The sequence below is a fragment of the Pyrgilauda ruficollis genome, unplaced genomic scaffold (assembly GCF_017590135.1).
Source record: "Pyrgilauda ruficollis isolate IOZ18807 unplaced genomic scaffold, ASM1759013v1 scaffold66, whole genome shotgun sequence".
Lineage (NCBI taxonomy): Eukaryota > Metazoa > Chordata > Aves > Passeriformes > Passeridae > Pyrgilauda > Pyrgilauda ruficollis.
In genome coordinates, this window is record NW_024528377.1 from 6,114,346 (window position 1) to 6,139,070 (window position 24,725).

The window sequence follows — 24,725 nt, forward strand, 5'->3', positions numbered from 1 at the left end:
ACAGCTTGTGATAGTGTTGTTAAAGTGTTTTAGGCCATCCCTCTAGAACACAGCAGCATATTTATTTCGTTAAGGGAAGCAAATGGTTCCAGCTGAATTGGGCACAAGAACATGGCTGAAGTCCTAGTTCATCTCTCACGTAGATTTTACCCTTAAACTCTGAACTTCTGAAAACTGAAAACTTCACATTATGAACACTAATAGGTGTGCTGCATTTGGTAGTGTTGCCATCTTACTGAAAAAGTTCCACACCACCTTGGTGATGTCTCATGGGCAGCTCCTCACAGCACTGGCTCTTTCTTCTTTCCCAGCACAGCCAACAAACTCCAGCCCTCTTCTCAAGCAGCCAACCCACTCCTGCATCACACCCATCCTCACTGGACACAGCTGTGCCCTGTTAAGGGCAGGCCTGTTCTTCATCCTTGGTAATTAGCACAGCTGCAGCTCCTCAGGGGTGAGGTTGCCTTCTGCACTGTCTCTGTTCTTACACATTCCATCCCCCACATTACAGCAGGTGAAACTGTCCTTAAAAATCTCTTACTTTCTCCACAATAGTTCTGCATTAGTATTTGTTCAGTGTTCCAATTTTATTTTACAAACTAGGCCCTCTTGGTGTTGAGGGTAAGCAGTACACAGCATGATGGAATCCCAGCGTGGCCTCTGTTGGGAGAGACCTTACACATCCCCTGTTTCCAGCCCCCTGCTTGGGCAGGGACCCTTCTGCTGTCCCACATGGCTCAGAGCCCCATCCAGCCTGGCCTAGAACACTTCCAGGGGTGGGGCAGCCACAGCTTCCCTGGGCATCGTGTGCCAGTGCTCACCACTGGGAAATTTCTTCCCAATTTCCACCCTCTCTGTCAGTTTGGAGCCGTCCTCCCTTGTCTTGTAACTCCCTGCTGCTCCATCTTTCCTGCAGGCTCCCTCCAGGCGCTGGAAGGCCACATTTGGGTCACTCCAAAGCCTTCTTTTCCAGGCTGAACATCCCAGTTCTGTCCTCCTTTCCTGGTGGGAGGGATGCCCCATGCCCACAGTGCCCTTCTGTCCTGCTCTGGGCTCACTCCCTGCTCTCTGGGGCTCCAGGAGCAGCTGAGCAGGGCACAATGCCCTCATTGCTTTAACCCCTGTCCTGCCGTGCCAGGACACCGCTCCTTGGGGCTGCCATCCCTGCTGCTCCCGTTGGCACGGCAGCTGTGCTTTGTGCTCTGCTGGCTGCTGGGGAGGTAACTCAGACACCGGGACCGGGGTGTGCTTGGGAGGGATTGTTAGACAGCCCTGAAGGGATCTGGGAGCCCAGCAAGAATTCATTTCCTACGGTGCATTGAAAACGGGATGGGGATCTGCAGCACCTCATCGTTGCTCCTTTCCACAGCTGTTTCATTTTTCCCATGTTTTGTTGCGCGGGAAGGAAAAAATGTCAAAATTCTGTCACTCCCTGATGGTGGTGTTCATTTGGTGGCACAGTTTTCATGGGATGCACTCAAAGACACACGTGCTTAGCTTTTCCTGCCTCTAGTCCAGGCCACTTTTGTGTGGGAGCCTGAGTTTCAGTGCTTGCTTCCACTTTCAGTGGGGAAAAAGAGAGTGAGCAGCATTTCCCAGCATGTCGTGTCACACCAGGGTGGCAGTCCTGCACACTTGTTCTGCAAAATGTTGTTATTACACAGGTGTGGGACCCCAACCAAACTGACCCCTGCCCCAAAGACAGTGTTTTTATCCTGATTCTTACCCTGCTGTGTGGGCACAGGGAGATTTCTGCATAACCTGAGCTCAGAAAGTTAGCAGAGATTCTAGAAAAAACCATGGCCTACCCAGTTAAAACTCAAAATATTCTGGTTAGATTTAAGCATTTCTCAAGTCTGATTGCCTTTTTTCTTTCTTTTTTTTTTTTTTTTTTTTTTTTGCAAGAGTTCACTCAGATTACTTTCTTTCACTTCCCATTAATTGCTCCTCTGAAGCAAGTCCTTCAGGGATGTAGGACAGGTAGATGTTTGCACAGCAAATGCTTCTTTCATATCACACTGGGTGGCATTACAGGTTTGCTTTCACTAAGAGGTATTGTTCCCCATCAGGTGTGGAGAGAAATGACTACTAAAAACTGAGGAAATGTTCCATTTTTTTTAAAAAAAGCTGATTTGTCACTTTCCTCATTGACTATGAACTGAATAGACGTCTAACCCTTAAAATACTTTCTCCCCCTTTTCCTTTTTATTGCCTGGAATCTTAAGAGCTTTATCATTTGCAGTCATAAAATGAAAATATACACCAAACCCTCAAAGGGCAAGTATGAAATTAAATTATATTTGGGCAGCTGTAACCTTTTAAAACGATCAGATTCCAGTTAATGTATTTCTTCCTGTTCTGAATGCTGCCATGGTGTTTGATGGTGGGAAGCAGTCCAAAGGGCATTGGGAGATAATAAATTCACTGGAAATCTCACCCTGAGGCGAGCCTCCGTACACCAAGGCTTCCATTTAGCAGGACTGACCTAAAAATCTTGTCACATCCAAAGGTCACTTAGGTTGGGGTTGGTGTGTCCCATCCATCTCTCCCTGGTGCAGAGAGTGACAGCTGAGCTCATAAACACCGTCAGAAAGTGGGAGACAGGCAGGGGCAGAGGCAAGGATAATACTCTGATATTCTTAGATTTCCTGGGCCAGTTTTCCTGGCCAGGGAGAGCAGAGAGCAGCTGTGGGTGCTGCTCTCACCGTGCCCAGGTGGGAAGGGGGACACTGACCGTGGGCTCTGGGCCAGGGGAGCCCCCCAGGCCTGCAGATGCCATGGGATCCTGCTGGGACACCTTGGACACCCCGGGCATTGCCTGCCTGCTGCCAGTCTGGGCAGGGAGAGCAATGCACAGCTCCTGCAATGCCTCACTGCAGGGAGGGCCAGGAGTCTGAAAAGCTGCCAGTGATGGCACTGTTGGTGCCATCTGTAACAACAATGGCTCTGAGGGAGCCGTTTGACACTAATTACGAGCAATAATGAAAGGTAGGATATTTCCAATCTCAGGAGAAAATCTGTGATGTACATCCTCTAGGATGTTGCTTATCCTAAGCTCATTAAAATCAGTATAATCCTCTCAGACAATAAATTAAGGCAAAAGGCCCTTCAGGATGACTGTCGTCTTTCAGTCAAAGTTTCTGTTTCTGCAGTTGAAAGCTGCACTGGACCCTCCCTGTGCTTGCAGTATATTAAATATTGAGGTCAGGGCTTGGAGTTGCATAACAGAAGTGTGTTTGGAGGACGAAGATCTAACTTGCCATAATTGGTCTTCCTTAATTGGGGATGAGCCCTGCAGCATATGTCCCTTGTATCCTGGTGGTGTGAATCTCCTTCTCAAAATTCCCTGGGAGGAGGATGAGAGAGACAGGCTGCCAGTCACTGCTGGGTGCAGGAGGCAAGGACTCCTCTCCCACAGCCTGGCTTGATGGGGAAGAGAAATTGTTGCTCAGTCTCCTTCTGCAGTGTGGGAACACCCCACTGCTAAAAGATAAATACTCTGTGTGGTACAAGCATTCTTTGGGAGACATTAGGTTGAAGGTAAAAATGAAAAGTAAACTGTTAAATAAAATCTGTGTAACCTTGGCCATGCGAGAAAAAACCATCAAATGAATTACACAGGTTCCAAAATTCACAGGATATTGACTGAGTTATGTTTCTGACTCCTCCTGGAAACGTGCTGACGTCTCTCCATGAATTTGAGTAGATCAGATCCTTCTGAGGAGGGTTGTAAGTTGTATGTTCCTTTGCTTGTTAAAACTAAACGGAGTAGAGCCGTTATTTTCAGAAGTGTTTCACACTTTCTTACAAACATACTATATTTGAGGCAAACACAGTAAAGAAGGGCAAGATTGGCCAGCTGTCAGTGTTTGTCTTCATTTTCCTTGGGTTCACACTCCACTTTATGTTAACATATATGTTCTCCACACAAAGCCAAAGTAATTTGCAAGCAACTTTGGGGGAGTTGAGTGCCCTTCCCCACATGTTCTATCCTGGAAATGCAGCTCTGTGCCTTCCCCGTTGGGTGACTTGGAGGAAGACAAAGCCACTCTCCATCTGACTTGTGTAACAAGAAAAAAGGAAATGTGTGGTTTTTTATGAGATACAGAGAGGACAGATCTAGTTCACTTTCAATTCAGCTGCTGACACAAATTTTTTTTAAAATTACATAGATGTGCTGAGCACAGCCTAGCTACTTTTTTTCCTTTTTTTTTAAATTCAGGATGGTGGGATGAGAATAACCTTTAGCCATGGATGCCTAACATGTATAAATCATCTGGCATAACATTGCAAGTTCCATTCCAGTTTTTATAAAGCGAGGTGAGGGTGATTAGCTCAGACTATTCCCACTTCATGTCCCTTTTCTACTGTGGCCCAGCTTCCTTTTTCATTTTCCTAGGTAATTCCAGGTAGTAAGCTGGTAGTGGCGGACCATAAAGTCAGAATATTTCTGTGGTGGCTGGTGGGGCATGGAGCAGCAAGGCCAGCTGCCTCTGTAGCTCTGCAGCAGTTGGGATTTGGGAAAGTCACGGAGCAGGAGTCAGTGTGGACTTCCCCCTCCCAGTGTCAGTGGAGTTGTCCATCTCTGGGAAGTGTGGATATCCCACTGTGCTGCTCTCAGGGCATTGCTTCCCTGTGTTTTCATGGCCCTGCTCTTTCCATTGCATGCCAGATGACTTGGAGCAATTGTCAGTGATGCTGGTGGTAACATTGTCAAATACTCGACAGAAATATGAGGGTGAGGGTGAGTACTGTGTTTCATGGCTGTGACATTGGCAAGTGCTCTTTGCTGCTTCAGCCCTGTGTGAATGTGCTCACTCTGAGCACAGGCCTGTCCTGTGCCACGCTGTGGGCTGGAGAAGTCGAGAGATGTTTTGCAGTTGCTGACTTTGGCAGAAGCAAGGAGTATCCCTGTGTAATGGAGGACTGGACTGCTCCCTGCCTTATTCATGCCTCCCACGCTGGAGCCACGAGCCCTGGGCAGAGCTGCTGTTTGTCACAGAAAAGTTCCACTGGCAGGAGTGTCTCAGATGTACACGATGGAGGGCAGGACCCAGGGAGCTTCCCTCTTCTGGACTGTCCTGGATTCCTTGTCCCTGATAATTATCAAGGAAAGGACTGCGAGGAGGGCATTGCTGCTCTGTGGAGGGAAGCAAGGACATCCCTGCCTGACATCCCAGTGTGGAATGGGGATGAATTTGCCAGCTGCTAACTGAGGAAGCAGTGAGTGCTGTTCACCCTCCCTCTGCAGGGAGCAGCCATCCTGGGCAGCACCACCAGGGTCACTCAGGTTGTACATCACCTGAACAGCACCACCAGGGTCATTCACACAGGTTGTACCTCACCTGAGCAGCACCACCAGGGTCACTCACACAGGTTGTACATCACCTGAGCAGCACCACCAGGGTCACTCACACAGGTTGAGCAGCACCTGAACAGCACCACCAGGGTCACTCACTCAGGTTGTACATCACCTGAACAGCACCACCAGGGTCACTCAGGTTGTACATCACCTGAGCAGCACCACCAGGGTCACTCACACAGGCTGAGCAGCACCACCAGGGTCACTCACACAGGCTGAGCATCACCTGAGGAGGCAGATGTTAGAGCATTTGTGATGGGCTGCTGTGGGCAGGGCTTGTGGAGCCAGGGCTGCGGGAGAGCAGCCATCACTGGTGTTTTCTGGCCCTGGAAATATCCCAGTTTTGAGGAGTCTCTGAACTCAGGAAATGAGAGCATGAGCATTCCATCTCTGTTAGACTGGTGGGCAGAATGCTGGAGGTGCAAAAGGAGCAGAAGCACGAGCTCCTCTGTGATACTCCATAATAATAATACAAGTAAATCTAGATATTGTCTGTGCTTTGCCAAAGTCACTCTTAGCCTTGGAATGTGTGTGTATTTTACCTGAAAAAAAAAATAGATACTGAGTTCCAGACTAAATTAAACACAGAACTGTTAAAATAGCTTCTATTTCAGCAGCACCCCTAATTCACACCCACTCAAACACCTCCTCTCTCATTAACCCCATCCTCAGACCCACGTAACTCAAGTGAAATGGGATGGCATTGGGAATTAGGTAATAAACAAAGATTTCTGGAGAATGTTATTACTTCATGATAGCAGCCCTTGTTGGTGTGACTGCAGTAAAAGCTTCTTGGTGTTTCCATTGCAAACTCCTTGGTGCTCCCACCCCTTCTGCTTTGTAGACAGCTACTCAGCCAGAAGCAATTTAAAATGCGCTTTTACATCAATTTTGACTCATTTTTTTTGGATTGAAAAGAGTTTCGTGTTTTGATACTTCATTATAAAACATGAAAATTGCTGGGGTTTCTTCCTCCTAATCCAAATTTCCAGATGAACAATTTAAAGATATGGATTAGCTCTTTTTATAACCTAGCTGTATTATTAACAATTGAAAAATGTCTCCTAAAATAATTTCAGTATTTCATGGTTTTGTACAAGCAGATCCATTTTTTTTTTGTTACAAAAAATTCCATACTGGAAATTGGTATGGAGGACAGTTTTCAAAAAGCACCTTTTCACTCAAGAACGGTTTGGGGTTTTTTTCCCAGTTTACTCAGTGTCTCAAAAAAAGTTGTGAAACCCAATTTAATAAATATTCAGTGATTGATAAGATGTACTAATGCTTGTTGGTAGTTAATCAGCACTGATAGAGTTACTGTGGAATGTGTGGCTGCGTGGAATTCTTTGGGAGGCAAAGGGGAGTTTGTGGCCCTGTTGCCAGTGAAGGGCATCCTTCTTGCCTCAGTGACCAGAACGCAGAGTTAGGAGTTTGTGCATTCCCTCTTGTCTGTCTGAAGAGCCAGATGCTGCAGAGGCAGAGTAGGGAATGGGCCCTCCTTGGGTAACCCAGGTGAGCTGGGATGAAGTGGGACAGGGGGAGCAGTGTGGAGAGGGCTGCATTTCCCTGCCTGGGTTGGTGCTGGGGACAGAGCTGTCCCTTGCTCTGGGAGCACGAGGCTCCAGCCATTCTGGCTGTCCACGTGGGCTGGGGGAGCCAGAGGAGTTCCAGAGGTCATCTCATGGCTCTTCTTGTGCTTGCACAGCATGAGAGGGATGTGTTAACGAGAAAGTTCCCTTTGACTTTCAGTCACGTTGCTGTGCCTATAGCTCCTTAAGCCTCCAGTACAGGATGTGCCAAAGAGGAATTTTGGGGTGAGATCCAGGCTTTTTGTGCTTTTGCGGCGTGGCCTCGCACTGTGACTGGACCTTGCTGTCTGCAGTTCCTGGTAGTGGGAGTCAGAAACTGAATCCTGAGGGATTTCAGATGTTTGCAGAGACCACTTGGAGGGAACAAATTCTCTGAGAATTAAAGACTGAACTTCTGTACATGTCCTAATGGAGCATGCAAAGTGTCACTTTTCCCATTGCATCAGTGTAAGCATGGAAATAGTGAGATGAACCAGAAAACATCTTCTTATGTTATTTCCTGAGGAGTTTGCCAAAGCTTCACAGAGGTTTCAGGCTCTCTGGAGTTTTATGGGCTCCATTGGAGGGGGAGTTTTACAGACCACACCCATTTTATCATAAAATCAAAGAATAAAAAATCGAACAGCTATTGCTTCTGTTACTTCATTTTGTTAAAGAGGGACTTTCCTATAATGAAGCAAACTCCAAAATAATTACATTCATTGAGAGCTTTCTGCTCTTTTCTGTGTTCAAATAATGGCACTCCCATACTCTAACACTCCTCTTCGTAGCCTGTCCCCTCCCAAGCCCAAGCATCCCAATTAAACAAACACACATTTGTGTTTTGAAGCATCCAAGTTACCCAGCTTCCAGCAATGGGGCTGATTTGAAGTTAGGCACTCCCATGACTTTCAGGTTGAGAGGACTCCCTGTTGAGAACATCAGAAGTCTGACCAGAGCAAAACTCAGCTGCTTCCTGGTTTGGAACACAGATTTGCTCTGACACCGTGAGGTTGAAAATATCCCAGTTCAGAACTGGGGCAATCTCTTTGCCAGGGATTGGAATTGCAGTTTCCCACAGGTCTAGCGAGTTTGAGGGACCTTTTCTGCAAGCCTTGTCCCTGGCAGTGCCTAGAACAAAAGAACTCTGTTCAGCAGAGGGCATTCCATGTGGGCTGAGGCCAAAGGAAAGGTGGGTGTGAGCTGGAGCTCTCCTTAGTCCTTGTGCAAGATCCTGCTGCTGTGGAAAGGGATCACGGTGTGCTGCTGGGAGGACAGCTGCTGCCCTGGAGTGACACCCCACCCTCACAGCAGCATCTCACACGGTGACGTGGGACTTGCTGGCTTTCTTCAGGACTTGGGGAAGGAGATTTTAAAGCAGTGAACGTGAAAAAAAAAATCACATGAGAGGTAAATTTAGTTGAATGTATTGGAAAATTTTCTGTGGCACAGTAAACTGGAAAGGTTACACTGTTGGAGTGACATTCTTCTCCCCCAAAATAATAACCTTGCTCTACTTTCTCCACCTCCAAAAACAAAAACTAAATTAAATAAAATAACTTACACAGCTGAGTAAAGATGCTGTGTCACATTCTGTTAGTGTTTCTTGCTAAGGAAAATGGGAAACAGAAAAAAAAATCTCTTCAGAACTATTCTAGAAATCAGTTTGGTTCAGTTTAGCTCTCAAGTCCATTTTCTTCTGCAGCTTGGATGGTCTCTCTGTCCATCAGTGGCCCCTGCTTTTCAGTATTCTTCTAGCTGTACTTCCTCCTTTCTGGGCTCTTTCCAGGGAGCTTGGCACGATGGAATTGCCCAGACACAGTCCTTAGCTCCCTTCAAGGCACAAACATCACCTTCCTCCCTCTCTGCCAAGCTGGGAGAGAGCATCCTTGCTTGTGATGGGCTGAGCATTTGTCACTCTAGCCCTGCACTTCCATCCAGAGCCTTTGACCACGCAGTGCAGCTCAGGTCAAAGAGCAAATTACGTTTCTCAGTGAGCTGAGTAGATGTCACTGAACTCCTGGATGTGTCAGATAAATGAGGAACAGCGTTAATTTATCCCTCCAAGGACATGGGATACAACTGTAGGGTACTTAAGGTTCAAAAATGCTCTTAGTGTTACAAGGGAAACAGGCAGGAAAGAAAATGTTTCTCATTTGATTGTTTGATATCATAGTTAACAGATAAAGATACAGCTACAGGGGGGGCAAAACGTATCCAAGTGTGAGTTTTTCCATCTGTTTCTTTTCCCCTCCAACAAACTAGTTTGGCATTGTTGCTTCTGCTAGGTGATTACCATCTCTTTAAAGAGAGACTTCAGTATTTTAGGACTCACTTCCTACCCACAGCTTTTCAAGAAAAGGTTTCTAGAGCAGGCTGAGTTTTGAATGCCTATTTCACTACTTCATGCCTGAAGAAGAGGGACAAGTCACCAAGGAATCTTAGAATATAACCAATATCTAAGAACCTGTTACCATATCAGCATTCAAGTCAGCAAATCCTTGTTCTCAAAATAAGAAATGCAGTTGACCTTAATCTTTCTACTACAAGCTCTGCACTTAACTTCAGGAGACACAGAGTATTCAGATTTGGAGTAATTAATTCAGTATCAGTCCTAAAGCAGGCACAGATTTTCCCTGACTTAATTCCCTGTTGAATACAACAACTTAAAATGCAAACAGAAAATCTATAAATAAAAACTGGAGAAAGAGTTGCTTAAGGAAATGTGTGTAAAATAGTGAAATGCCTTAATTATAGCTCGGCAATCTGAAATATATAGAACCTTATTTACAGTAATTCTGCTGGCAGTGCTTGCTTGTTAACTACTCTGGTCACTTAATGGATAACAATGAATGATTTTGTACAGTACCAGTCAAGTAAAGCAATGCAATGTGAAATAAGTGTTTAGTCAAACGGCCACTCACAGAATTTTGGTCTCTCAAATGAAAAATTATACTTATTAAAGAGTATAAACAAGTATATAGTTGTTAAAAGAGTCAGGTGCTCTGAGCTGGTTGCCAAAAACCTGGATATTTGTATAAAAAACCAAAGCTCCTGGGAAGCATACCTGCGGTAAACAAATAGGCAGTAGTGAGGGTTTTCCTATGGAGTAAAATGTCTGGGCCACTTCAGTGGCTTCAGGCTTCCAATTTGCCAGAGCTGTGCAGGAGCAGCAGTGTCCGTGTGGAACCTTCATTCAAGCACTTCATCTTCATTACAGAGCAGTCAGCTCCGTTCTGCATTACAGAGCAGCTGCTGATCAAGGCGCTTTACAGGAGAAACGCCCCTCCTGAAGCTGCCCGTGCCTGCCTGTCACTGCTCCGCGTCACCTCTGCCCATTTGTTGTGTCATCTCTAAGGAATATGCTGTCCGTACTCTAAAGACACGCTTGGGCCATTCTTTCTAACATAAGAAGGGCCATTGGCATAAAAATAATTAATAATGGTGGCAGCAAGAGTGCATTGTATTCTGGTGCTGCACAGCAAGCTAAAGGAATCAATTCCTGCCAGCTTATTTTTTTTTAATATTTTAGAATATGTACAATATTAATTACTTTCCTCGAAGGGGACACTTTATCTGCAGCATTTCATCCAACAGGCTTTTTCCGTATCAAATTTCAAATGATCAGATTTCACATTATTCACATTATCAAATTTCCTCTGCAATTGCATTCCATATAGTCACTCTATTTCAATTAGTGTCACATGGTGTGAACATGGTATGTATGAATATGTAGGCCACTTGGGCAGTTTTCCAGTTAAAATGTCTTTACTCGTGAGGAGCAGACAATCTTAAATCCACAGTTTGCAATGATATTTTATCGCAGAGACTAACAGATCTTGTTGGTCTCTGATAGGAAGTGTCTATTGATAAGTTCCTACAGTTACATCCTGTGGAAGGATTGTCTTCTTGTTCAGGCTGGGACAGAGGAGCCACGAGGTCTGGGCTCTAATCAGGAGTTTCCTTCAGCCTTCCTGCGTCCCCAGGAGCTGTCAGTTGTGTCGTGGGTGCTGGTTCTCTCCTTGCTAATAGTTGAACAGAATTCATCCACTGTTGAGGTTAATATCTTATGTGTGGAGACATGAGACTTCATTTCTCAGAAGGCTGATTTATTATTTCATATATTATATTAAAAGATTACATAGAAACTATACTGAAAGAACAGAGAGAAAATAAAGATTAGAAGGTTATAAAGAACAAGAATAGAATAGAATGTACAACAAAATCCTGTGACTGCTCACAGCCTCAGCACAGGTGGCTGTGACTGGTCATCAATTGAAAACAATCCACATGGATTAATGGAAGATGCACTTGTTGCATTCCACAGCAGCACATATTATTGTTTACATTTCTTTCCTGAGGCTTTCAGCTCCTCAGGAGGGGAAAAATCCCAAGAAAGGATTTTTAATAAAATATCATGATTACAATCCACTGCCAGAATTAAAGACTGCTTTTAAGGAAAACTGCATTTCTTCACGTTTGAGGGTGTCACCGTTCGTGTCTTTCCCACAGAAGCTCCTACAAATACAAACAGAGTTGTGCTTTGGTTAAAGTGTGTGTCCTGCCCATCAAAAGTACACCAGTTTGTAAGAAAACTCGGAGCTCCCATAAATTGCACATGCATGTTGCCTTTATTCACTGTTCCTGCAGTCAAAGCCAGCATTGTTCTGCCCCCAGGCTGCAGTGGGATTGTTCTCAGGAGTAAGGATGCAGGCTGGAACCCTGGAGATCAGCTAGCAGAACCATATTTTGTGGAGACTTGTGGTCACTGATCTAAAAGTGATGTTTTTCTAGCATGACAGAGATGGTGGCTGCCGAGGCTGTGCCTGTGTATAAATGAAGCCTTGTTCTCTTTGTGAATGCTGCACAGTTTTTCTAATGAGAACTTGTTTTCCTCAACCTTTCCTTCTAAGTCTCAGGGTTTTTTTAGGGCTGGAGAGACTATTATGTTGTCTAGTCTGACAGAACAAGATGTAAAATATTACTGAGCACAATAAATCTTGTTTAAAGTTCGCCTTCATGGAACACATCTGATCCTGACCGAAACATCATGAGTCAGAATTTCTCTAGGTGGTTCCTCCACGTGTCACCAATGCTCTCTCATTAGAAACAGTGCATTAATTATCTCTTAACTAGCCCAGTCCCAGCTTTCTAATATTCATTATTGTTCCTTGATGTGTGATTTACTTACCTGTCTTCTTCTCTCTGGCTAAATGCAGAGGGTAGCCAGGGTGGGAGTTCCCAAAGGAATCAGCTGGGTTTTGAGGCCATGGGAAGGAGAGGTGCAGTTTTCTGTAATTAGCCTATTTGCTCTGTCTCTCTGTGGTCCACATTTTGGGGTGAATTCATGCACTTGCTGGTTTTTGCTTGGTGAATAAAGGAAACTTTGGTGCAGACAAGGTCCTTGGCCAGAGGGAGTCTGCACTGGGAGGGGGCAGTTCCTCCAGGGAATTGTTGGTGCTAAAGGCAGCTGAGAGGTGGAGCAGTAATAACTCCCAACTCCGTGGGACAAACCAAAATAAAATAAACCCCCAGACAAACCGAAATACTGTGAAGTGCATCTCAGGACCCTGAGCTCTGTTGTTATTATCTGAAATTACCCCAGAGTGAAAGCTAGCAAATTCACACTGCTGTGTGTTCTTTGGGCAAGTTTTTAAAGGAGCCTGCTGGCCTTGCGTTCAAATATTATCTTTGTTTTCTGAAAATCTCCCACTTGATGCAAGCAAGGGGCACTTAGAAGCCTGTGCTGAAGTTTGAATGTAGAACTACCGTGTCCCTTGGAAATGTTTGACTAACAATCTTGGAAGGAAACTCAGACAAAAATAAAATCTGGCATTTCAAATATGTAAATAAAAAACTTTTTTTTTTTTTTGGTAGAATATCTAGCAAGCATTGTTACCAATCACTAATGAGTGCAGCTTTAATTCTAATTTCTGTAGCTGTTATCTATGTTGCCAGTAATTTAAAAAAACTGTCTCACAGTAGGATGTACATCAAATGTTTGTTTTCATTGAATTCTTTTTTCCTTTTCAACTGGAAAACCACCTGATTCAAAATTAGAAAAAATTGCAAAATTCTTTTTGCCTTGATCTAAGTTTTCATGCCTTATGTAAGCATACATTTGAGGTAAAGAAAAATGAAATTCATGTATTCTGAATGAGTCTCATTTGATACCATTCCCCCCTCCCACCCCTGATTATGCAAAAAAAAAAAAAAAAACCAAACCAAAAAACAAAGAGCAAGGCCATTCATGTGTGTATTTTTAATGATGGGTCTCAGAATGACAAAGAAATTGGAGTGGTGGATCAGTCAACAGTTCAGACACTCAGGCACAGTGGTTTGTAAATTCATCCTGTGGTGTCTTCACTGAAAAACCACTTTATCAGAAACAAATTCATTGCAGTAACTGATTCACTTCCCACTACCACCTGTCTCTCTCTGTGGTTTTTTGTTTTTTTTTCATGAACAGCTCTTAATCTCCACTGTTCACTAATAAAAATATTTTAATAAGAGATAATACTGTAATCCAAATGCCTATAGGTGCTTGAATCAACTATTTCTGCCTGTGTAATTGCTAGCACTCTGTTCAGCCCTTCTGAAAATTGCTATTAAATCTCATTCTCATTTTGTGTATTAATAGAACAAGAATTCATTTTTAGCGTACCCTCGGAGCAGTAATGAGCATTGTTAACGTGTAGCAACAATGCCCAGGGGGAAGTTTTCAAAGCTGGCCTAACCTCAGGGTTTGCTGTTGATGTAGTGCAGAGTCATCCAGCCAAGAGCTCTCAGAGCTGCTCCGTTCAGGGAGTTCAGCTGAATATTTCTGCTCAGTATATTGGAGGAATTATAAATGGTTTAGGTGGTGACCCAGGGAGAAAGGGGTTTTCTTGTTCAGTACCTTAAGAATAGAGGGGCAGCACTAAAAAATTAACGACACCTCCTGCTCATTTTAGAGTTTATCGAATTGTGCTTTTGTTCTGATGATTTTGCTTCCTTGCAGATGTTCCTAAGAGGTTAATGAGAAAAAATTAACAAAACATGCAATACTGCACATGGGCAGGGGAGAGGAAACATAATCGTTTTGTTATAAACAAACAATAGATGTTACTTTTTAATTGCTTTTTCAGAAGCCCAGTTCTGCCTTCCTGAAGAAGCATTATGTATCCTTTTAAATTCAGAATATTATCCTTATTATGTATAGCAAAAATAAACCTGCCCAGAGCTGCAGTGCTCCACTGATTGCAAGTGAAAGGCTTGGCCACAATAAAGCAGTCAGGACCCTGGAGATAAAAAGTCCTTATATCCCACACAGTAATGAAAGCAAGACCTCAAAAAGTGCAAGGAAAACAATGTTATTCTGTATCACTCCTGTAATACACCGGGTTTGAGCCTCTTAATTTTTACCCTGTGTAAAAATCAAGGGTGGAAGGACTTTACCCTGTGTGGGATATAAGGACTTTTTATCCATAGGGCTTTGACTGCTTTGTTGCGGCCAAGGCATTCACCTGCAGTCAGTGGAGCACTACAGCTTTGGGCAGGTTTATTTTTCCTACACATAATAAATAAGGGTAATATTCTGAATTTAAAAAAAAATACATAGTACTTCTTCAGGAAGGCAGAACTGGGCTTCTGAAAAAGCAATTAAAAAGTAACATCTATTGTTTGTTTATAACAAAACGATTATGTTTCCTCTCCCCTGCCCATGTGCAGTATTGCATGGTTTTAGGTGTATTTTAGATGATAGTTGAATATTTCTGCAGAGATTTATTGATCTGAAACCTGATGCCATTAGAGAAGCAGGGGAGAAATGTTCTTTTGTTGTTCAGTTTGTCTGTTAAATGAATGCACAAATTATTGTTGTTTAGCACAGATTATTGTCATTTAGCCATCTTGTTTCACAGCACTTGGTCACCATTGCCCTTTCCTTGGGCATAAGCTGGAGATGTCCTGAAACATTTAAATATGAGTAGACAAGTTCAACAATGCAAAAGCTCCAGAATAGTGAAACTTTAAGAAATGTGGTGCGTGTTGTGTATTTCTTTCCATTTTTTGAAATAGGAGCAATTTTCCTGTTAAATATGTTTCAGACCCTTGCAATTTCATAAACACATGCTTTTCCTTTGAGAGCTGGGCCTGATACTGCTTTTTCTGTAGAATAGTTGGTTTGTGTTGCAGACAGAGACTTTTAAGAGAGAACTCTAACAAGGGACCTTTTATAAAATTTTATTGAATGCTTGGTTTTAATTCTCAAAATAAATCAAATTGAGGTGAGATGTTGAATCTGATAACAGGAGGACAGAAGGTTTTAAAAAGCATGAATGAAGGCTTTATAGATTTTGTTTCACCCCTCCTTCCAGGTTACTCCACACCACACTGTGTGTTTCATTCTGTTCAGGTATGTCCATCCCCAAAGTGAGAGCAAAGCACACGTTTGAAATTTCCTATATTCCACTTTTGCACCTGAAAATAAGGCTTTCTTCTGGGCTGTTGCATGGAAAAAATCCTCCCCGGTGCTTATTTGGTGTTGGCATGCACTGTCAGGAAGGTGGCTGGTGGCAGCAGTGTGAGGAGGAGCTCACAGCCATTCCAGTTCCAGCCACTGCTCACGGACCACTGGAGGGTGTGAGGAGTGCAGATCCCTGGGCAGGTGTTGTGGGTGAATTCCATGGCATTAATTCTTGTGGTTCTGTCTTTGGATAAAGATTCATTTGGAAAGTCTTCCCCCCCTCCCAAATCTCTGTAAAGCTCCAGCCCAGCGTGGCCTGTCAGGAATCCCCAGCTGCCCAACCTGATTGTTATTTTTACCCTATTTTATGTGGACTGGACTTAGTTCTGATAGCTGATCTATAGATTAGTAGCAAGCTTGAACCTTTCCTAACTCATGGCCATTTCACTTTCTTTTGTCTTTCCCCCACAGTTGCCTAAATTTGTTTTGTCAGTTTTTCACCAGGGAGCAGAAGAAAAGGCCAAGCTTTCCTGGATCTGCTCTGTCACCCCCAGAGTCCCATTATGTTGGAGCTGCTCCCTAGTGATGGGTCCTGATTCTTTAGCACCCTCTGATATATTAATTCGTGCATACTGCTGGCGTGGCTGTCAGGGAGCTGCCTGCTGCAGTTCTTCCCTGGCTCACAGAGACCTTGTTCCTTTCTCCCTGCAGAACTTGGGCTTCTTCAGAAAGCAGGAATGGACATGAGCTTCAGCTGATAAATACAGGCATTTGAATCTGTGACTTACTTGGGGCTGTTTTTGATGACTCTATCTGTCGTTGATTTGCGTCTGTTTGGCTCAGATGGGGGTAAATTAGTAAATAAGTTTGAGGGAAAGGCAAAAAGAAAGCAGATGAATGAATGGTTGATAGGGCAGGAGAGGGAGACTAGGCAGAATGGGATGGATTATTGGCTGTGTTATTTATTATTGTTGGATAGGTTATTGTATTATGGAAAAATAAGGACCAAGCAGTAATCCAAGTAGAGAAAAGAAATAAAAAGGGTGCAAAACTGAAAATAATAGAGAGTCTGAAAAGAATAGAGTGAAACAGAAATAAGTAAGAACTGGGTGTGTGATTACACTTGAAAGAGCAGTGGGTACTTTAGCTGTGTGGAGGGGCTGGGGCTGGGCAGCAGCAAAGGGAAGGGTTTGTGCAGGGAATCTGGGGAGATGCTCAGGGCTGCCCAAGATTCAGAGCCCTTTCATCAAGGGCTTCTGTGCTGTGAGCCACATTGGCAATGTCTCTGCACCTTTTGCACAGACCCACACAGAATAATCAGGTAGTGAATTCCCATGTTCCTCTTTCAGACTTGCTGGTTTGGGTTGGCATTTCTTTGTGCCCTCCCATCTTCCTTCCTTTATCACAAAAAATTAACTGAGAAACAGCAGCAGAGCAGCTGAGCACTGCCAGCCAGACTCCTTGGACTCGGCTGTGTTAAACCACCCTGTTTTTCACAGCAGTTCCACGTTTCTGCCTGTTCTCCCGTGTCACAGGGCAGCTCAGGAGCTCTGCAGGTGCTGCCCTGGGCAGAGCTCCTTGGTTCACACACGTGCTGCCCAGCACTGGGCACTGGCTGGCTCCTGGGAAAGGGGCTGGGGCTCAGCAGGGGAATTTCGTTAGTCCATTCCTGCTCCCCATGGTCCTGGCTTGGGAATTCCTCCCTGTTCACAGAGCAGCAGCAATTGTTGCTTCTCCTGCCCACCACGTTTATTTTCTCTTTATGTTTTATTAGGGGGTGAGGGGAGCTTCCAGGCACTTCTAGTTTGCCTGATTTCTAGCTGCTTTTGACCTCTGTCCCTTAAATTCTTACTGTAGCACTTAGCTTTAAACAGTGATTGTAAGTATTCACATGTTAATAAAGAAATACTTTATTTAAAAGTATTTAAATTGGTTTAGTTTGAAGAGAAGAACATTTCCACTCTGTGTCTGCATTGCCTCCATCACAGAAAGACTTCTTAGAATTAATTGGGGATTCTAATAGTTAATGGACAGCACTTTACCATTGATGTGTGTATATTTATATTGACTCTAGTGGTTCCCCACAACCCAGCTGAGAGTGGACTCCTACAGTAATTACTAAAGTAAAATTTGGCATTCCCTGTCCCAGACACCTCACAGCCTGGGGGAAAACAGGGAAAACACAGCGAGTAAAATAAAGAAACATAAAATGGTAGCACAGACACCATCATATCCAGCAGCTCCACAGGGGCTGGTGCACATCACTGGTGGGAATGACAACAATGGCTGTGTTGTCTCAGGGAAGGAGGGATGGTCCAGTGGCTCAGGCAAGCCGTGGGGATCAGCTTCTGTGGGCTGTCCTGAGCCCCTGGACACACAGGGAGGCCGGGACACTTCTCGTGGTGACGTCTCTCGTTCATGCCTGGAGGAATGAGTCACAAAAGTGAAGATGACAATTCACGTCTTGAAACACACGTGGGCTAAATAAAAAATGCCCACTGGAAGGAAAACGTCTCATCTGCCCTAGGAGAAGCTTTGGGAAGATGATTGATTGATTTATTGATGGTTTCCCTGCTGTCTCCCTGCCACGCCAATGTTTCTGTCTCTGTTTCTGTTGTTTCCCCAGCAGTTGTATGCTGCCCAGCTTGCTGCCATGCAGGTGTCTCCGGGAGGGAAGATCCCTGGCATTGCCCAGGGGAGCCTCGGTGCTGCCGTGTCCCCTACCAGCATCCACACAGACAAGAGCACAACCAGCCCTCCTCCCAAAAGCAAGGTACTGTACCTGGGCCTGGGCTGCAGGGGCTTTGTTCCAGGCTTTTGTTCCCCCTGGAATGGGAGGACTTTGTTAAAACATCCAGGAAGAATTCAGCTGAGGAATGCAGGGACAAAGCAGTCCTGTGTGGGTGACAGGAAGAGCTGGGTAAAAAATGTGTCCTTCCTTTTTGTTGGTGCCCTCCAGCATGCTGTCCATGTCCTTCATCAGCTCAGGAGGGATCCCTTGAATTGACAGTGGTGTCTTGTTTTTACCCTAACAGTAAAGCAGCACAGATTAAAAATAACCAGACAAATAAATAATACCATTGTCAGCCCAGTGAGATACAGGTTCAGGGAATGAGACATGGCTTGAAATCAGGAGCTGCTGTGCTGATGAATCAAGCTCCAGGTTGTCTCTTCTCTGTCTCCTTACTGCAGAGTTTCTGACTTCCTCTGGCTTTTCCTTGGCTTTTCCTATTCTCTTAGAGCAAGAAATCACAAAGCTGTGCAATACTTGATTGTAGATTTTTGGGTTTTCTAAAACAGTGTTTGTTTACCCAGTCTGTGCATTTTACAAGAGGGGGAGTCTTGTGTGTGGCTGGCAGCTTGTGGATCTCCTACACTCAAAGTCTCAGGGTTGAATTTGCTTCTCCTGTGCAGCAGGAGAGCTTCTCTGGAGATCTAAGGGCACAGTGTGTATTTTGTGGCAATTGCAGGATTCCAAGGCCTGCCATGTCTGCTGGTAACATCGAACATAACCATTTTTAACTGGCAGCTGTCAAGATCAGCTCTGTTCTCCCCTTTGTTTTATTGCTTTCTCGTATTTTCAGGTGTCCCAGTGCCTTTGGCTTGCAGCTCCGTAGGAGACAAACAGAACTTATTTTGCAAAGTTGGGGGGGGAAAAACAATAAGCTAAAAAAGTGGGCCCAAAGGAAAGGAAGGGGGCTCCAAAAGGCTGTGAAATTGTGCAGAGTAAGTCCCGTGCTGCATGCTGTTTTCAATCTGCTGTGTGCCAGCTGGAGGCTCGCAGAGAGCGCGAGGGAAGGGAAGGGATAATGCTGAGAAATGATAGAGTGGCTGTGACCTCCCAGCTCAGCCTGGAAATCCAAGACATTGATTTCACTTAGCATTCCTGCTGAGAGACCGGCGCAGTTCAGCTGGAATGAAAGAACGGGGCTCTGTTCCAGTGGTAATGGTGTATGACAGACATGTCCCTCTGTCTGTCTGTCCTCAGCACTGCACACAGGGCACCTGACCTGCCTGGGCTGCTGGGCCACTGCTGCTCTGAGCTTTGAACCAGCCTGGAAGCACAGTTATTTATAATGCTAAATGGTAAAGAAACCTTTACAGAGCCCACAGTAATTAGAATAAAGCTTACACAATAGTGCAGTGGCCTGGCTCAGAAAACACATTGGCAAATCCATCATAATGGCAGAAACTGAAGCTTATGTGTTGGACCTAAACACCTTCCTTGGTGTCTGTGTGGACCTTTCTTTGCTTTTTCAAAGCTTGTTTGTGTTCAACAGCTCCAAAAGTTTATTTTCTTTGCTGATATTTTTTATATGTAATTTTTTCTAACTGTCGTCAGGGAATACGTCTTGAGTTTCACAGACTTTTTAAATTATTTTTTTTAAATCCCCATAAGCAGTTTTGTTCCTGAAGTTAGTTTGTGGTGATCTTTCTCACTCTTGCTGTACATCAGACCTCCACAGATGAATAGTGAATGCCTTAGAATAGCTTTCAGTAGATGCTGTTTACTGAATCTCTGTTTTCAGCCCACAGTTTACACTGGCACAGCTTTGGTAATACCCTCGAGTGTTTGGAGACAAGGAGACAGCCTTACCTGAGAGCGTGTCAAGCTACTGGCAAACATCTAGGTCACTTCTGAAAAGCTGTGGCTTTTTCTTCTCTTGTGTAGTGTTAAAGTCAGTGTGCTGCTCTTTGCAAGGATTCTTCAAAGTCAGCCTCAGCAGCAGATGGAACAACTGTTGGCTCTAGCAATGCTGAGAAGCATCAGGGGGAGTTTGCCAAGGATCATCCTTTAAATCTAGTAAGACTTGAAAACATCCCTGAAACTCCTCTAAGACCTTGGCAAGTCCTTTTTGGCTGGGCTTTTATCGGCGGCCTCAGCGGAGTTTGAGCGCCGGGCCGGCCGGGCCTCTCCTGCCCCTGCTCCGCTCCAGCCTGGAAGAGCCCGTTCCCTTCCCAGGCTCTGCCTTCAGGAGCCGCACACATTCTGTCAGGTTGTGGCAGGAGCCCGAGCTGCTGCCCTGCCTTCTTCCAAGAAGAGATCCCTGCCAGAAAAGCTGATTTAAGAAGCAGAGCTGGTGGAGGCCGTCCAAAAGAGAAGCGCGTGTCTTGCGGAAATGGATTTGAGCGCGGCTCTTCCCGAGCAGCTCAGAAACAGCCGGTATGGTAATCAGACCGCTCACAGCCACCGAGCCTCCCACAGCCGCTCCCAAGGCAGGCAGCTATCTCTGCACGCTGCCAAGCGGGCTGCATTCCCCGCAGGAAGGTCTGTCTGGAGCACCTTCTGCCTTTGGTGGTGTCGGTGCCTGCGCGCTGCCCCGCCGGCTGTGGGGGTGCTTGTGGCTCCCAAGTGCAGAGGGCAGGCAGGGGTGCACATAAGGACTGGGCAGAGCAACCTCCCAGCCCCTCCTGCGGCTCGTTTCAAGCCTCTTGCTTGTACAGGGCCGTGCACAAGATGAAACACAGCAGTGTTGTAGACGCTGCGTGCGTCTGAGCTGTGACCTCTGCCATGCCACCTGATGGCTCCAGCCTTCCCTGCCTTCAGACCAGGTGCTTCGTACCCTGCTTGAGGACAGCAGCTTCGCCCCCACTTGGACATGGCCAGGGCCCTGTTCATTCCTGCCTTTGTGTCTTGGTTTTTACGTGGCGTGGATAAATATAGCGCCTAGTGCCTGCATGCTGCAGTGTTCTGGCCCTTTCCATGTGGCCTTTCAAGTGCAGTAACTCTGGAGTGAGTTTTCAGCTTGTAAATGTAGCTAAACGTTCCCCCTATTAAATGGAGCACAGTGTATTGTCTGTAGCATCTGCTGTAAGACAGGAGCAGTTCAGTGTGAAATGTGACAGGAGAGAGTTCCTGGGCACTTTTCTTTTAACCTTGCTGTGGCCTCAGCCCTAACCCTACTCACAGTTGTGTCTCCATCAATGACAAGAGCACACAGATTGTCCAAATCAATTTTTTTTTTGTTCCATTCAAATGCTTCTGGCAGTGACGCTCCACAGCAGCACCTGGGAGTTGTGACAAGGAAAGGAAATGTGTTTCAGACAAGCCAGAAGCAGCACTAAGCAGCTGGATATACACAGTCAGTTTCTCCTCAGCTGCAATATTCAGAGAAATATCGATCTGAATCTTTAACTGAAGAGGGTGCTTTAGTTTCACACTATCTGATTGCCAAAGTGAACACTGCTGATGGGATCTTCTTCGTGTCACCTATGGGCAGCGATTAAATGGCCTTTGAAAGTTTTAGTGCTTGCGCAGATTGGCCTTGGGATGGCCAGAGTCTCTCCAGAAGAACTTCTTCCATCTCTGAGGAGTGTCTGCTGGTGTTGCAGCTGCCAGCAGCCCCAGCTGTGCCTTGCATCCTGGCTCTGCACTGGAAGGGACAGGAAGGAAGCGAGCTGTGCCTGCTCCATCCTCCTCCAGGGAAGGGCAGGGAGCTGCACAGCCACTCCTGGCTTTCTTACCCACTCCATGTGGGACCAGGGGAAAAATAAACAGTAAGAGTCTTTGGGAATGGGCATTTTAATTCAGACACACCATGGGCTGTGTTACCGGGAAAGGTAAGTGAGCTGGTTGTGGATTTTCCTGTCCCAGGCAAAACTGATGATGGGACTACCTGGTTTTGGTAGGAAAGCTGTCTTTATAAAAATTTAGTGGAAAAAAGAAAAGGAAGACATCTGAAGGAAAGAGGACAAAGGCCCTAAAAGAGTAAAAAGGCCCATAAAACTCATCTGTGTGATATTGCTGATTCTACTTCAGGCAAATTGTTGACTTGAACTTCATTTTCAAAGACTACCCTAAGCAGCCCTGTTAATCTGGTGCATTTGTCTCCCTTTCTCTCATCTCTCCCTTTCATATGGTGGTGCAGAATGTGGAATTCTGTCCTGGGGAGGTCTTGGGGAAAGCATTAGTCCCCATTATGTGCACAGCTGCATCACTCACTTGCCACATGGCTGTGAGTGTTGAGAAGCCTGGCTGAAAAGTGGGCACACACACTCCTTGTAGCCTCAGAGCTGCTATTTTTGAACATGCTAATGGACAGCATCCAGTACAAATTAATGAAGTGGCTGTGTGCAGGTGATCAAAGGGCATGATTGTGTTGGAGGGGGACAAATTCCTGTCCCTGAAGAGCAGAGAAGAGGAACCTGTCTGGAACTAACCCCATCTTAGCACATGTGAGACCCCAGGTACTGCTGGCAGTCCTTGTCCTGTTTGTGGTTGGAGGGCTCAGCAGCTGCTGAGTGCCTGGCCAAGGCAATGGAGGCATCCCTGTTTTCAGCAGAGCACTGAGGTATTTTAGAAGGACAGCAGTTCTCATTAAAGTGATGCAAGACACAGCGTCCCTGATAAAACACTGGGCTATATTTACAGAACTTCTATCTCCAACATTTGCAAGCTCTTCTATTTTTGAGAGTTTCCAGGCTGGACACAATTCTTCATATGCCACTGATTTTAAAAAAAGTCCTTGCTAAATTAATCTATTAATCTTTTCAGCACCGGAATAACAATTAGCACTAGAATATTATACATCAGTACATCCAAAACAGTTTTCAGTGATTGCATTTCCCAGTCCCCTTGCCAGAGCATCAGACAGGTCAGAAATAGCTGTAAGGTAATCAAGGGAAAGTTTACAGTACAGATGCAGTGAAGAGTAGGGAGCTGTAAACTGAGCCCTCATCTGTGCTATGCTCTTTCCTCAGTCTCCCTGTCCATTTTTGTGGTTAATAATCTCTTTACCTGGGAGCCTTTCTCATTTGCTGCCCATGCTTTTGATCCTAAATAGTAAAATGGGGAGTTGAAGACAGAATCTTTGAAGTTGTTTTCTCTTCCTTGCTCTTGTGCCTGTACATGACATGCAGGCATATAAACAATGACTTTTTAAACCATTTGCTGGAGCACAGTGAAATGATGAGTATTAATGGAGCTTCCTAAGGCGCTTTCCTAACATAGCAAATGGGTTCCAAACAATAAAAGCAGTGTTAATAGCAGCATCTACACAGCAGCAGCACTGGGGCCTTGCACACCATTCTGCTGCCTAACAGCCCTCCTTGCTTTCCTAAAAATAAGTTAGATATGTGGAGGGGCTCCTAGGATGAGCTGTCCACAGCTCCTCTTCCCTGATCCGTGTCTCTCTGGCAGGAGCATGCCTCACCCGCAGAGCTGCCAGGCAATTAACCCTTGTCAGGGTTTCTTACAGTGAAAACTCAGAAGAAAATACAACAAAAAGGGGAAAAAAGCCCTCCAAAATCTCTGATGGCAAAACAAAAGTGAGATACACAAGTTTCAAGAAAGACTGCTTTATTCCTGAGAGAGAGGTCGTCAGAAAGCAGACAGGGAGCATCAGAGGTGTGGAGCAAGGGGTAAAAAACAGGCACTGTGTCCTTACTAGTTCTGTCCACTGGTTTCACTCTCCTTACTAGTTCTGTCCACTGGTTCCACTGTCCTTACTAGTTCTGCTCACTGGTTCCACTGTCCTTACTAGTTCTGCTCACTGGTTTCACTGTCCTTACTAGTTCTGCTCACTGGTTCCACTGTCCTTACTAGTTCTGCTCACTGGTTTCACTGTCCTTACTAGTTCTGCTCACTAGTTTCACTGTCCTTACTAGTTCTCTGCTGTTCTTTGCTGCTAATGCCTTCTGAACCTGATAGAGATGAATGAAACTGGTGGGGTGGGCAGCAGGTAGCAGTTCTCATTATTTCTGCTCAGATGATCCCCATTCATGCTGAGCACCAGGGTATTTGTAGCAGCAGGCACTGGGATTCCAGGAGGAGTTTCCAGAGCCCCTCAGTGTTCATTGTGCTGGGATCTGGCACGGGGTTTCTGCTCAGTGTCTTACCCTGTTACTCAGAAATACCTGAGCATTAACTCCTCAGAAGCTTTCTTGACAGAACTGCCCTTCTTCTGTCACTTGGAGCGAAGAGCTTGGATGAGAAAGAGCAAGAAGAGACTGGATTAGTCCCAAATAAGAAAACAGTGTCACAAAGTCAAGGGTTTTTTAGTGCCACTGAGAGAGCTGTTGAGCTGATGGTGCCAGTTGTCCACAAAGTCCTAAAAATAGCATTAAAGGGCTTTAGGAGAGCGTGCAATCTGGAGCTGCGTGATGCAACAGAGAAAAAATTTGATTTTTCTGCTTGCAGTGGTTTTTGCTGGTACTCCTTGCATTTGGGTGGCCTTGGTCTGTGGGGAGAGTTAAAAAATATTTAGCAGAAGGTCTTTATGCTGGAGAAGGGGAACCATCCATGAGGAGAAATGCATGAAGTTCTTTCTTCACTGTGGGCTGCTGAGTGTAGCAGCCCTGAAAAGATGGGCAACCAATATTAGGTCTAAGTTAAATATAGATAACAAAC

The 24,725-nt window shown here is 45.2% G+C and overlaps 1 protein-coding gene across 2 annotated transcripts in view; it reads left to right on the top strand.

The window, feature by feature from the left end:
- The window catches only part of SOX5 (SRY-box transcription factor 5), a 285,147-nt gene that overhangs the window by 214,228 nt on the left and 46,194 nt on the right, over nt 1-24,725 (top strand). The window contains exon 9 of one of the 2 annotated variants that reach the window (XM_041484509.1): nt 18,003-18,149. In XM_041484509.1, the coding sequence (XP_041340443.1) occupies nt 18,003-18,149 (147 nt within the window). The remainder of the gene's footprint in view (nt 1-18,002; nt 18,150-24,725) is intronic. The other variant, XM_041484510.1, reaches the window with a different exon arrangement.